A 15,014-nucleotide genomic window follows, 5' to 3' on the forward strand; every position below is an offset into this window, starting at 1 on the left:
AGTTCTGGAATGGACTCTACCATATTTTTACCTGCACCTCCTCTGGGTCTTTGCACTTCTCATCATTTGTCATAATTGTGATTCATGCGTAAAACGTCTTACTGGGCCTAGGGTGTGAACAGTTCAAATGTAAGGAGGAAGGAGGTGTGTCTTGCACACACGCACGCACGCACGCACGCACGCACGCACGCACGCACGCACGCACGCACACACACACACACACACACCCTCTCTCTTTCTTTCTCTTCCACACATTCCCTCTCTTACTCTGGTATTACTATTGCACTCTGTTTTTCAGTAGCTTTCTCATGCATGCTGCTCATATTTTCTCACCTCCTCACAGTCTCCTCTTTGACGTCTCTTTTTCTCTCCATCTCTTAGTCCCCTTAGCGCTACTTTCATGTTCCTTCAGCATGTGTTCCTGCTTTTTTTTTAATCTGTGACGTCTCTCAATAGAAGAAAAGTCTGACGGACTACAGACTAAGTGTTTCTCTTCTTTTTCCCATTTTCTCTCCCACAAACCAAGTTGTTTTCTCTCTTCATGCTGCTCATCCTGTCTTCCACACAGCTAAGCTAGAGTAGAACTTCCTCCATCTTCATCTTGTGTGTACTGCTGGATTCATCTCTGATTTCATTCACACCAGGAGCACACAGAAACAGAGTTCACACACAGACAAGAGAGGAAGACGACGGGAGTGTGTGTGTGTATGTGTGTGTGTGTAAGACGGCCTATCACACGTCTCTTTCTGAAGACAGTTCAGATGCTGGACTCCCATGGTAGATGTTTTTCTTTGAAAGCTGGGCGCTGTGAGGGACAAGAAAGCACACGGTGCTGCTAATGTTCTCATGAATAAGGCAGATGTTTTTTTATTTATTTCCCCTGTTCCAGTCCTGTTGGGGACATGAATGCATTCATAAATGCCAATGCTGCTGTAACACATCCAGAGAGTGTTGTTTTCTTTAAAGCCCAACACTGTGACATGATTGGGGGAAATCCAGTGAGATCTTGGGCCCTAATTGAATAGGGCAATGTGCTGTGAGCTACACGTGTGACATAACGATAGTCTGCAAATGGCAACATCAAAGGGAAGAGTCAAATAATTATTATTTGCTGGTGTGCACTGATAGGATGCTAGCATAGCGGGGAGCCTTTGTGGGACAGGTGCAACAGCATATTCATTTGTGGGTGTGGCGTTGAAATCATGTCTTTTGAGCCAGTACTATTAACAGGAATTCTGACATGTGCTGTGATGACAGGCCATTTACAGTATGATTTGTTTGCTTCAAGTCCAACAGACATCCGTGCATGTTATGGAAATATTTTAACTGTCAATTGTCATTGTGAAATTGTAAAACATGTTGTGTTGAATTGATGAAAGCCCAGCGCAGTTCAAACCACTAAAGTGTCATCATCATTTGACATACAGGCCTATGGGCCTAATAAACACGCATGAAAGCAAGATACTTAAGATATTAAGGACATTATTTAGTGAAATATAGTGGAGAGGTAAGTAAAGAGAATTATGAGAATGGGTAGCCTCATTTCAGAAAAGGAAAAAGTCCTGTTAGGGAGGAAAAGAATGTGCTGTAAATGCGCTTATTAATCCATAAAAAAAAGTAAAGTCAGGTATTTAGCAGACGGTTTTGCCCAAAGCGACTTATAGTGGCATCCTGCATTGATCGGGTATCGAACCTAGTTCAACTGTGTGGAAAGACTGATTTGTGAAGAAGAAAAAAATGGCAATGACAGAATGCTGGTTGTGCTTTGTTTTTGTTTATCAAAAGATTTATTCATAAATGAGTCCCATATGCTTTACACAGTGTGTTACAGAGTTCAGTGCTATAACCTCCCATGTAAAGACCTCACTTCATTTAATAAAAGCATAATCATCAGCACAAAGACAAAGTTTCTGTGTTTGAAATAGAAAAAAGATACTTCCTTGTGTGTGTGTTTAGTCTATTGTAGGTTACGTAGTAGGCCTACATGAGTAAAACACAGGTGTGATTGTCTCATCAAAATAATAACACACTAGCACTTCATCATCCATTTTCAGAAATCATTAATTATCGAGGTATATCATTTATGTTTTGGCAGTTGATTTGCACATGAATTTACAAACATAATTGTAGTAGAGACCTTGCTTGGCACGTTTTAGTAGACAGTCCGAAGACTACCGACAACATATTCTATAACTCTTGCACTTATGTATTTAGATATTTCACCACATTTCCCCTCTGAGTCACATGGTGATTGTAAATGCTCTGCCCTGTTTCTGCTCTGGTGTGTCTCTGCCGCTGAGGATGAAGATGAGGACGAAGATGAGGTTTCCTCTTTGTGATTCAAAGCCCTTATTTAGAACAGCTCCCCTCTTCCAGACTCTTCATAAAGGTGTTGGTGAGCCTGATGTTTCCAATGACGAAATGTAGAGTTAGTATCATTAGCTGCAGTACATAATGAATTCATGAAACCATGCTATTAGCTGTGTTCGTATGTATCATTAACAAATAATGTTTAAATACGGTTCTTCTCCTGAGCTAATCTTGAATACCATGAAGTAGGCAGCTAGCTATTAGCACACTCTTATTTATCAGAAATCACAGCTAGCTATTAGCACATTCTTATTTATCAGAATGCACAGCTAGCTATTAGCACATTCTTATTCATCAGAATGCACAGCTAGCTATTAGCACACTCTTATTTATCAGAATGCATTTCTGAAGAGCAGGTGGGTCTTCAGTATTCTCAGAAATACATGAAGGTGAATGTGAGTGTGCTAGCTGTCTGCTGAAACTGATTCACTGGATACAATTAGACACCAGTTACTGCCCCTTTTGGTAGGACCCATGATCTCTCATTCAGATTTCTTACTGACGCCAACATGCTAACATGCTTTCTCTCCCTAGCATATCACTTACCACTCTCAGACGGGAAGACAGCGCGCAGCTGTTCGATCACCTGCTGGAGGTTGTAGGTTGTATCTGTCTGCTGTGGATCAGGCTCTGTGGACAATTATTTCAGGAGGGGATAAACACTGTCAAATACCAGAGAATTATACAAGTTTTAGCAGCATAACACAAAATGTGTGGTATATCTCTATCTTCCTCTCATTCACACACACTCTCTCTCTCTCTCTCTCTCTCTCTCTCACACACACTCACTCAGTCACTCACTCATGGACACACACACACACACACACACACACACACACACACACACACAGACACACACACACACACACACACAGTATCATCACCCCCATGTGCTTGTCTGCATCCCTCTACTCTACCCAGCAGCACTACCTGCCAGCTTCCCTCCAGCAGAGGTGCCTGTGCTTGGCTGTCTGCCCAGATGCTCTCTCCTCCTGAGTGAGGGGGAGTGAACCGCTGACTGGCTGTCTGATGACACGCTGTCCTCTGAGTCATCCCTGGGCTGTGAAGGGGGACAGACACCTTCTGAGTCAGAGCCTATCGTATAACACGTTACTCACATGTCACAGATACAGTACATTATATGAGGAGTTTGGATCCAGCCATAAGCGAGGATCTGTGTCTTACATCTGTCTCTGTCAGCTGCACCTCAGAATATCCTGCTGATTTATTTACATGTTGGTTGCTAGCAAAGCAGGTCATTCCTTCTTCCACACAGAAAACAAATATGTTCCATTATAATCCTCAAAGACTTGGCTTCTCTATAGAACAAAAAAACCCACTTATGTTTTTAAGAACCCTATAGAAAGGACTAGATTGGCTAGCTATTTTGACTTTTTGCCTGACAACAATGTTCTTTGTGAGATTTAGTCTTAATTCGTTTTTTTGACATTCAGTTTGGTTAATTTAGTCTACCGGGTTGAGCTATTGGCTTTTTATCTAATAGTTTTTACCAATACAATTCTTTGTGAGGAAAGAGTTCATTTTCTGCATTCGGTTCCTCCTTGAGACAGCCCCCCACTGGCCCACCTGGAGCAGCAGTGTCCTGAGCCGGAGGAGCTGAGACTCCAGCTGCTGGTTGTGCTCCTCCAGGATCTGCATGCGTGTCTCCAGTCGGCCCCTGTGCTGCCTCAGGACCCTCGCCTCAGCCAGCAGCGCTTCCTCCTGACCCCCGGACGACCCCCTGGGAGAACCCCCTGACCCAGACGAGCTCCCGTCTCCGCCGATGTGAGGAGCGGCTTGGGCTGCCTCGGCATGCTGCCATCTGAGGCGCCGGTACTCCCTCTGCAGGATTCTGAAGGGAGCAGCAGCTTTCATCAAGCACTGTGGTGGACACTGGTACTGCACGGGGCAGTGAATAAGTTCATAACAAATGGTAGTTTTCAGACAAAAATCAACAAAAGCAATATATCGTTATACTGGACATTTTAGATTACAGATTCACTCAAAATATTATAAAGGTATTCATTGTCAACCTTGGAATTGATTGCTTCTTAAGCAGGGTTAGGGTTAGGGTTATGTTTTTTCTAAACTAGGGTTAGGGTTAGGGTTATGTTTTTTTAAACTAGGGTTAGGGTTAGTTTGTGAGGTGGAGAAAGATAAAGCTTTCCTTCACACTTCACACACATCTTCACACACATCTCACCATCAACTGTAAAAATGGACAAAATTAGCATGAAGGGACCATGATGTTGTATGTGTTATTGCACTAACTGGGCACACAGTTAACACGGTCATTAAGCCAGTGATTCCAGCAGCACAGCCAAGGGTCCTGCAGTGTCCCGTCACCTGTTCTGGTCCTCCAGGATGGCGAGGGTTTGCTGGAGCTCCTCTTGGGTCTCCCTGCCGGTGTAGCTGAGGAGGTGGGGATGCTCCATCTCTGACCCGGGACCCAGTGGGTACTGATCCTCGTCACTTGCCGTACATTCACAATTAGCCAAGAGGTGATTGAGTTAGATGACAATAAAGCAAAGGATTAAAAGAGTTTTAATATTAACATTCCCTTAATTTACAATAATTGAATGCAGTAATTAACATCAGTGAACGGATGCTGGATGTGGTCTTTAAGTCATTGTTTAATTTAAATATACAAAAACGACATACAATTCCCTGAGACAGGAATTCACGTGTTGTTAATGTTAACGAATACATTAGATAATGTTGATTAAGGTATTTTTGTAGGGATAGCCCCTTATTGCTTTGAGATGGAGGAATAGGCAAAGATATGACACAGGTGCTTTAACTATAGGCAGTCATGACACAGGTGCTTTAACTTTAGGCAGTCATGACTCATGACACAGGTGCTTTAACTATATGCAGTCATGACACAGGTGCTTTAACTATAGGCAGTCATGACACATGCCACAGGTGCTTTAACTATAGGCAGTCATGATTCATGACACAGGTGCTTTAACTATAGGCAGTCATGACACAGGTGCTTTAACTATAGGCAGTCATGACACATGCCACAGGTGCTTTAACTATATGCAGTCATGACACAGGTGCTTTAACTATAGGCAGGCATGACACATGCCACAGGTGCTTTAACTTTAGGCAGGCATACCATTACTTCTCTGTACTCACAGGCTGTGGTTGAAGAAGGAGCAGTTTTGGTTTTCCATCTGAGCCAGTCTGAAGGTTGAGAGAGGGACAAAACACTCAGTGGAAATACTACTCTCTTCATTCTCATGACACACAGCTGAAAGGTCAACATGAAGAGAGTGAGAAAAGCACTGCCCTCTCTTTATCACATTTTCAACTTCATTGTAAAAAAAGCACAAAATGACTCATTTATACTGAAGTATATCGCCCAGGAAAAGGACCAGTGGCATCCATGAATAATACGTCTGAGCTGTCCCCTCTCACGTTACACACCTGTCCCCCTCTCACACCTGTCCCCCTCTCACACCTGTCCCCCTCTCACACCTGTCCCTCTCACACCTGTTCCCCTCTCACACCTGTCCCCTCTCACACCTGTTCCCCTCTCACACCTGTCTCCTCTCACACCTGTCCCCCTCTCACACCTGTTCCCCTCTCACACCTGTCCCCTCTCACACCTGTCCCCTCTCACACCTGTCCCCCTCTCACACCTGTCTCCTCTCACACCTGTCCCCCTCTCACACCTGTCCCCCTCTCACACCTGTCCCCTCTCACACCTGTCCCCCTCTCACACCTGTTCCCTCTCACACCTGTCTCCTCTCACACCTGTCCCCTCTCACACCTGTCTCCCTCTCACACCTGTCCCCTCTCACACTTGTCTCCCTCTCACACCTGTCCCCCTCTCACACCTGTCCCCCTCTCACACCTGTCCCCCTCTCACACCTGTCCCCCTCTCACACCTGTCCCCTCTCACACCTGTCCCCTCTCACACTTGTCTCCCTCTCACACCTGTCCCCCTCTCACACCTGTCCCCCTCTCACACCTGTCCCCCTCTCACACCTGTCCCCCTCTCACACCTGTCCCCTCTCACACCTGTCCCCTCTCACACCTGTCCCCTCTCACACCTGTCCCCTCTCACACCTGTCCCCTCTCACACCTGTCCCCTCTCACACCTGTCCCCCTCTCAGGTTACACACCTGTCCCCTCTCACACCTGTCCCCTCTCACACCTGTCCCCCTCTCACACCTGTCCCCTCTCACACCTGTCCCCTCTCACACCTGTCCCCTCTCACACCTGTCCCCCTCTCAGGTTACACACCTGTCCCCTCTCACACCTGTCCCCTCTCACACCTGTCCCCCTCTCACACCTGTCCCCCTCTCACACCTGTCCCCTCTCACACCTGTCCCCCTCTCACACCTGTCCCCCTCTCACACCTGTCCCCTCTCACACCTGTCCCCTCTCACACCTGTCCCCCTCTCACACCTGTCCCCCTCTCACACCTGTCCCCTCTCACACCTGTCCCCTCTCACACCTGTCCCCCTCTCACACCTGTCCCCCTCTCAGGTTACACACCTGTCCCCTCTCACACCTGTCCCCCTCTCACACCTGTCTCCTCTCACACCTGTCCCCCTCTCACACCTGTCTCCTCTCACACCTGTCCCCCTCTCACACCTGTCCCCCTCTCACACCTGTCCCCCTCTCACACCTGTTCCCCTCTCACACCTGTCCCCTCTCACACCTGTCCCCCTCTCACACCTGTCCCCCTCTCACACCTGTCCCCTCTCACACCTGTCCCCCTCTCACACCTGTCCCCCTCTCACACCTGTCCCCTCTCACACCTGTCCCCCTCTCACACCTGTCCCCCTCTCACACCTGTCCCCCTCTCACACCTGTCCCCTCTCACACCTGTCCCCTCTCACACCTGTCCCCCTCTCACACCTGTCCCCTCTCACACCTGTCCCCTCTCACACCTGTCCCCCTCTCACACCTGTCCCCCTCTCACACCTGTCCCCTCTCACACCTGTCCCCTCTCACACCTGTCCCCCTCTCACACCTGTCCCCTCTCACACCTGTCTCCTCTCACACCTGTCCCCTCTCAGGTTACACACCTGTCTCCTCTCACACCTGTCCCCCTCTCACACCTGTCCCCCTCTCACACCTGTCCCCCTCTCACACCTGTCCCCTCTCACACCTGTCCCCTCTCACACCTGTCCCCTCTCACACCTGCCCCCTCTCACACCTGTCCCCTCTCACGTTACACAGCAGCCCTCCAGCCAGCACTATGGACCTTCACACAGCAAGACTATGCATCCCCACTCCAGCAGCAGAACTTTCTGTCTCTCTCCTAGAGCTCCCTTCTTCCCCCTTTGGGGGATTGAGGCATGAGAACCTGCCAAGACTCAGCTTTGTCCATTTCAAAAATAAAAGCTTCCGTTCCATGTGTGTTTTCTACAAAAAGTCATTGCCGTTCTAAATGAAGGTACAGTAAATATGACTGAACACATTGTTTGTTGTCTGATATTGTCACGCTGTTATTGGAATTTTCCTTCTGGCCCATTGCTGGCCTGGCAGATCCACTTGGCGTGGTGGCCTTTTAATTCTGATCTGCTGAAAATGCACCAAACGCGACAGCAGTCTACTGTGCTAAACTGGCCGCTGGCTAAACTGATGCCTTACACATTTTTACAAGAAGGCCCTCAGCACAGTGAAACAAATGCATTCATATTAATGAATGAACAGCCACACTTGTCCAGCACTTTTCTAGATGCCCACAGCATTTTACATTCATCATAAGAAGGCTAACCAACACCAATGGACAGCACCATTCATCAGTCAATATGACTCTCACAGATAGTAACAGCACTGTCACTGTCTAACTGACTCCTCAGATGCCCGCCCCTACTTCACCCATGGGTGAGTGGCAGAGACCCTCTCTGAGTCTGTGCCAGTCCTGAGGCTGGTGCCCTCCTGCTGCACACTGATCTGAGCTGGCGTGCCTGCTGTGCCCGCTGTGCCCGCTGGTGAGACAGTGGCGCTGGCATTGAGGGTGAGATCTGCAGAGCGTGCAACGGGGCACCACCCACTCTAACCTCCTGTCACCTTGTTTCGTGCCCAGTCACACTCTGTCTGTGCCTTCAGATCACTTTCACAGCTGGCGTGCTGGCTGAGACATGCTCTATGGCAGGGACCAGGCTGAGTGTTATAGTATATATATACTGTAAAATCAGCACATTGAACTGTGAGACTTTGGGCTTCAAACTAACCTGTTGGCGAAGTGCTCGATTCTGAAGTGAGTGTCTGCATGGGGTAGCTTTGGGGACGACGTTGGGCTGGAGAGAACCGAAAAGAGATGGAGATAGGGATAGACAGACACATAGAGAGAGAGAGAGAGAGAGAGAGAGAGAGAGAGAGAGAGAGAAAGAAAGGTTTTAAGATTGATATAGATTCTCTTTTCAACAAAGCTGGAAGTCAAAAATATGAGTGAAAAGAGTCATGGCACTTCATGGCTCTGCGAGATGAAGTTGTACTCCCACTTCAGCACCTTGGACAGCACCAGCGCGGCCAGTTATTGCTGGTATGTCGTCGCTGATGTGTGTGTGTGTGTGTGTGTGTATTTCTCTCTTACGTGCTTACGTCCCTCTCCGGCCCCATAGCGGCCTGCACAGGCAGGTATCCTCGCTGTGGGTGTCTACTGAAGTACTGCTTCGACCGGAACTTATTCTTCAGAGTCTCTGCAAAGTCCCGCATCTTCTCTCCAGATGTGCTCTGAGTGACCAATCAGAAAGGCAAGAAACACACTGCTCTTAAGAGGCTATCTGTCTGTCCCATGCCGCCCACATGCTCTCTGACTAGATAGCGCAGATGTAAATACATGGTTTAAAATTGTATTGTATTGTAGATGTATGGTGACCTGTGATTGGATACTGTGATTTTACATTTGTATACTGCCCTATGATTGGCTGATGCAGAATCACTTCCTGTGATTGGATAAAGTGATTTTACATTTGTATACTGCCCTATGATTGGCTAATGCAGAATCACTTCCTGTGAATGGATAATGTGATTTTACATTTGTATACTGCCCTATGATTGGCTAATGCAGAATCACTTCCTGTGAATGGATAATGTGATTTTACATTTGTATACTGCCCTATGATTGGCTAATGCAGAATCACTTCCTGTGAATGGATAATGTGATTTTACATTTGTATACTGCCCTATGATTGGCTTAGGCAGAATCTTACAGGTGTGTAGTACTCAATGATTGGATAATGCAGAGTCTTGCCCTTGAGTGCCTTTCCAGACAGGAAGCAGGACTGGCAGATGTCCACATTAAACTCCTTTAGGCTGCGGTACCTATGGACACAGACAAACAATGCATTCCATTCACTGCAGTGCATCTAACAATGTTATCCATTAATGAATGGGCTCAGCCCCTGAACACTATATAGAGAGGTTTATATTGGTTTTCACAAAAAATGAATATCACAGTGTACAGGTGAGTGCCATTTCTTACACTTCTTATGTGCTCTGTGTTTTGTTTTCGTCCGATAACTATCACTTTGCCCCAGCGATGCTGTTAGATGGCTTTGGTCAGCTCAGTGTGAACAGCTATGAAGCCAGTTACCATCCCTGTTCATCTTTATAATGGAGCTGTCTAGTGGTAAACCTCCCTCCCACAGCCTCTTAAGCTATTCATTAGAGTTCTGTAGTTTTCTAGTGTCTAGCTCTGAATGACTGTCTAGTGTGGGTCCCCCCGGAAATACACACACACACACACACACAGAGAAAGAGAGATAGATACACACACACACACACACACACACCTGAATCCTTGTATGGGGCTCTGCTTGCAGACGGAACATCGGGCCTGATGCCGGGTGCTCTCGGCCTGGGTGACGCGCTGCAGCAGGGGCAGCCACACCACAGACTGCGGCTCCAGACCCATCCACTCCAGGAAGTCAGACAGGCCCACCGACGCCTTGCCTGGGACCTACAGAAAGACCTGCTCTTTACTCTTTATCTTATTCATTTGGTTACTGGAGGAAATGTATTTATGTGTGTCTTAGATGTAGTGAGCAGTTTGGAAGTAGCTGGTATGTTTGACCAAAAGCCCTAATGAAGTCGATCCTCCCGCTGCCTGTGAAGCCTAATGACAACTGTGAAGACAGAGTGACAGACAGAGTGACAGACAGTGAAGATTGTTATGGTGTAGGACCCTACAGCCATCAGGATTCTTAAGCTACACTGACTTGGTGGGTGATGTATTTTGCATGTGAGAGAATCTTATGGTGCTTACTAGTTACAAACAATATGGGACTTAGTTACACATTAACATGTGGCTTCTCATCCAACCTTCTCCAACACACACATGCACACCCTCACCAACGTTTACCCTTTTTCACACAAAACCAAAAAAAATACAAACTTTTTTGACAAATCCTTTGACAAAATTCTCAGTTTTTCATGGACACACGTGCACACATATGCATGCATACATACATACAAACACACACACACACACACACACACACACACACACACACACACACACACACACACACACACACACACACACACACACACACACACACACACACACACACACACACACACACACACACACACACACACACACACTTCCCACCCAGGCTATTAGGATATTGTTCTGGTCCGACAGCTGTCTAAGGCAAGACCAAAGCTGGCCTGTCGTGTGATGGACACCTCAACAGTCGGGCACTAAGCCATTCATTAGTGAATCATTCTGGTACAATCATGGCAAAGAGAAGTGCTCTTCCACTTCAAAGCTTTAATCACATGATAGAGAGAAAGCAATCCGGTCCTCTTTACTCGAACAAATCACATTCTTTATTTACAAGAACATCGTCTTCTGACCTCTAGTTTTTGCTATTAACGTCATAGCCAGATTTAAGCCTGAGCCTTTGGCTATGACCTAGGACACAGCAGGATACTTTACATCTGACGTGCTGCTAATGTGTCACGATGATCAGTGACTCCAACAACCCTCCGTTGTAGTTCCAGTTCCGGCCACTAGGTGGGAGAGTGGGACATAATGTCGGACAGAGACGGCAGAGGACTGGCATGCGCTATCTTCAGCATGTTAAGTTGTAAAACTGTTTGATATAGAAAGGTACTTGGTGAACTGGTGCTTGCATCATGCAATGTCAGAGATTATATGTCTCAAAGAAAACACACAGAAGTTTCTAGACCAAATCAAGTCTCATACCAAGGAGCATACTTCCTGCAGATATATATGACTGTATGTAATTTCAGATATATGACTGTATGTAATTTCAGATATATGACTGTATGTGCATACAGATATATGACTGTATGTGATTTCAGATATACGTATGACTGTATGTGATTTCAGATATATGACTGTATGTGATTTCAGATATATATGACTGTATGTGCATACAGATATATGACTGTATGTGATTTCAGATATACGTATGACTGTATGTGATTTCAGATATATGACTGTATGTGATTTCAGCTATATGACTGTAGGTGATTTCAGATATATGACTGTATGTGATTTCAGATATATATGACTGTATGTGCATACAGATATATGACTGTATGTGATTTCAGATATACGTATGACTGTATGTGATTTCAGATATATGACTGTATGTGATTTCAGATATACGTATGACTGTATGTGATTTCAGATATATGACTGTATGTGACTTCAGCACATGTAGATCTTTTCCAGGGGTATATTTATGTCTCACTAACATTAAAAGCCATACACAACTGGAGGCAGCAGAATCACTCAGGAACTAAGTTGCCCTCTTGCATGTGTGTGTGTGTGTGTGTGAATGTTTATAAATTCTCTCTTCTCTAGTAGTTGTTTCCTCTATCTGCACACACACGCACGCACGCACGCACGCACGCACGCACGCACGCACGCACGCGCACACACACACACACACACACACACACAGCATCAGAGAGGCTCTCACCCCTATTCAACCTGTCATCTCACACACACACACACACACACACACACACACACACACACACACACACACACACGCGAGTGTCCTCTCTCACCATGCGGAAGCAGCTGGCCACGCTGGGCTCCACGTTGCTGCCTCCGAACGCCGCCACCTCGCCCAGCTGCCGTGGGATCAGCATGAGCTCCGTCAGCAGCGCCGTCAGGTGTGTGCCGTCACTGAGCCCGTCCCCGCCACACACCTGCTGGAACAGGTCTGCCACACACACACACACACACACACACATACACACACACACACACACACACACACACACACACACACACAGGGACCACACAGGGACCACACACACACACACACACACACACACACACACACACACACACACACACAGGGACCACACACACACACACACACACAGGGACCACACAGGGACCACACACACACACACACACAGGGACCACACAGGGACCACACAGGGGGAAGACACAACACTGTGATAAAGGGAAACTGAGTGAAGCTAAATGTTTTTGGAATACTAGTTATTATCAGTTGTCATGTACTTATAAGTTCAACCTTTTGCACAGTGACAGTGACAGATTATACTCTGGTTTGGTCAAGTTTAAGCAATAGAATATAATTGAATGAAAATGTAATCAACTTACATTTCTTTCATCAACTTACATTTGCATTTTTCTTTCATATCAGCATTACACAAGCACACCAGGCCAGTCTTGAAAGACAAGACACGTAGTTTCCCCAGTCGGCCACTAGAGGGAGAGGAAGTGAATAAAACGAGATTTACATTTCTGTAAACATGACAAATGAGTATAAATTAGCCCAACATCAACACACCAACCTTATTACAACAACATTGTGCAAGATCTCTGCGGTTTGAGCGTGAATGATAACCTATCCGGGTGTGAGGCCTGAGGCTGTGTGCTAGGTGGTTGAGGTAGAAGAAATCCTATGCAACAAACACATATGCTCACACACACATGAACAGACTGCCCTCCACACACATGAACAGACTGCCCTCCACACACATGCTTGTGTGCACATATGCAGACAGTTCCACAGATGCTCGGTGAAACACAAGCATTGTCCTTCTGTCTCTGTTGCTCTTCAGCTTTAGCTCTGCTGCCTTCTCTCCTCCTCTCCTCCTCTCTCTCTCTCTCTCTCTCAAAGAGACACAGAACACCCATTCCCACTGAAACACACACACTAGCCTGTACTGGCTGGTGATTGATCTGGATGATGTGATTGGAGCCTGAGGTTTGATGTGACCCCTGCCATATTCATCAGTGCCAGTGCTGGAGAGATCTTATTCAATGTGATGGGGCTTACTCATAGTGAGAGACAAAGGACATGCGGATACTGTGTGTGTGTGTGTGTGTGTGTGTGTGTGTGTGTGTGTGTGTGTGTGTGTCTCTGTGTGTGTGTGTGTGTGTGTGTGTGTGTGTGTGTGTGTGTGCTTGCATGCATGCGTGTGTTTGGGTGTGTGTGTGTGTGTGTGCATGTGTGTGTGCATGTGTGTTTGTGTGTGTGTGTGTGTGCTTGCATGCATGTGTGTGTGTGTGTGTGTGCGTGTGTGTGTGTGTGCTTGCATGCATGCGTGTGTGTGTGTGTGTGTGTGTGTGTGTGTGCATGTGTGTGTGTGTGTGTGTGTGTGTGTGTGCGTGTGTGTGTCTGCGTGTGCGCATGTTGTGATTGTACATGGGTGTGTATGTCAGCACATACAGCGAGACAGCGATAGAAAGTGAAGGACAGGGAGATCTGAAGACAAATCCCAACTGCAGCTTAAAGAGACACAGAGACCATGAAGACAGACAGACAGACAGACAGACAGACAGACAGACAGACAGACAGACAGACAGACAGACAGACAGACAGACAGACAGACAGCAGACACGGAGAGAGCCACCCTTGCCTACCTGTCATAGACATTGAGCAGCCAGTTCAGACACATGTCCACACAGAGAGGGATGTTCAGCTGCAGGCCGCCCTCTTCTTCCTGCTGCTCGTACAGGGCGCCCAGAGCGTGGATGACCTCCGACACGTCCATGACCTCTGAGCCCATGACCTCTGCCCTACCGGTGACCTCAGAGGTCCGGTCCTGGGGCTCTGCTTTAGGACCAACGGCTGCCACAGCGCTGAGCTTCATCTGGTCCACTGACACACACACAGAGAGAGAGAGACACGAGGAGATGCATTGACAGGTGGTGAGGGGAAGAGAAAGATGGATAAATACATTAGAGAGAAAAAAAAAGAAAGAGATTGTGTGGAGAATGGGAGAGTAATATGTTTACAAAAAGGGAGATGGAGGAAGGGTGAGTAGAAGAAAAGAGTGAAATCAAGTGAGATATCTCCGTCAGTGCTATGCATAACTACAATACTTTTAGATACTTGAAAAGAGAAGAACAATCCACTCCTTCCTAAGTCAAATGTGGCTGTAACGTTGTGTGTATAAGGAGTATATCAGGGAGTCTGAGACACTGATATGGGGCTGTAACGTTGTGTGTAGGAGGAGTATATCAGGGAGTCTGAGACACTGATATGGGGCTGTAACGTTGTGTGTAGGAGGAGTATATCAGGGAGTCTGAGACACTGATATGGGGCTGTAACGTTGTGTGTAGGAGGAGTATATCAGGGAGTCTGAGACACTGATATGGGGCTGTCCACCGTCACTGTCTGGGGTATAGGCTGCCTTATGTCCAGGAC

General features: G+C 46.9%; 1 protein-coding gene across 1 annotated transcript in view; it reads right to left on the reverse strand.

The window, feature by feature from the left end:
- Positions 1-1,778: 1,778 nt before the first annotated feature.
- LOC105901492 (dystrophin-related protein 2-like) overlaps positions 1,779-15,014 on the reverse strand; it is a 36,585-nt gene continuing 23,349 nt past the window's right edge. Inside the window, exons 11-22 of the mRNA XM_042708518.1 lie at positions 14,228-14,465; positions 12,978-13,063; positions 12,391-12,548; positions 10,134-10,300; positions 9,552-9,663; positions 8,933-9,072; positions 8,571-8,636; positions 4,717-4,860; positions 3,958-4,222; positions 3,301-3,430; positions 2,917-3,000; positions 1,779-2,401 (exon numbers count right to left, since the gene is read on the reverse strand). Coding sequence (XP_042564452.1) covers positions 2,382-2,401; positions 2,917-3,000; positions 3,301-3,430; positions 3,958-4,222; positions 4,717-4,860; positions 8,571-8,636; positions 8,933-9,072; positions 9,552-9,663; positions 10,134-10,300; positions 12,391-12,548; positions 12,978-13,063; positions 14,228-14,465 — 1,610 coding nt within the window. The 3' untranslated portion in view covers positions 1,779-2,381. The remainder of the gene's footprint in view (positions 2,402-2,916; positions 3,001-3,300; positions 3,431-3,957; positions 4,223-4,716; positions 4,861-8,570; positions 8,637-8,932; positions 9,073-9,551; positions 9,664-10,133; positions 10,301-12,390; positions 12,549-12,977; positions 13,064-14,227; positions 14,466-15,014) is intronic.

This window comes from Clupea harengus, chromosome 8, assembly GCF_900700415.2.
Source record: "Clupea harengus chromosome 8, Ch_v2.0.2, whole genome shotgun sequence".
NCBI lineage: Eukaryota > Metazoa > Chordata > Actinopteri > Clupeiformes > Clupeidae > Clupea > Clupea harengus.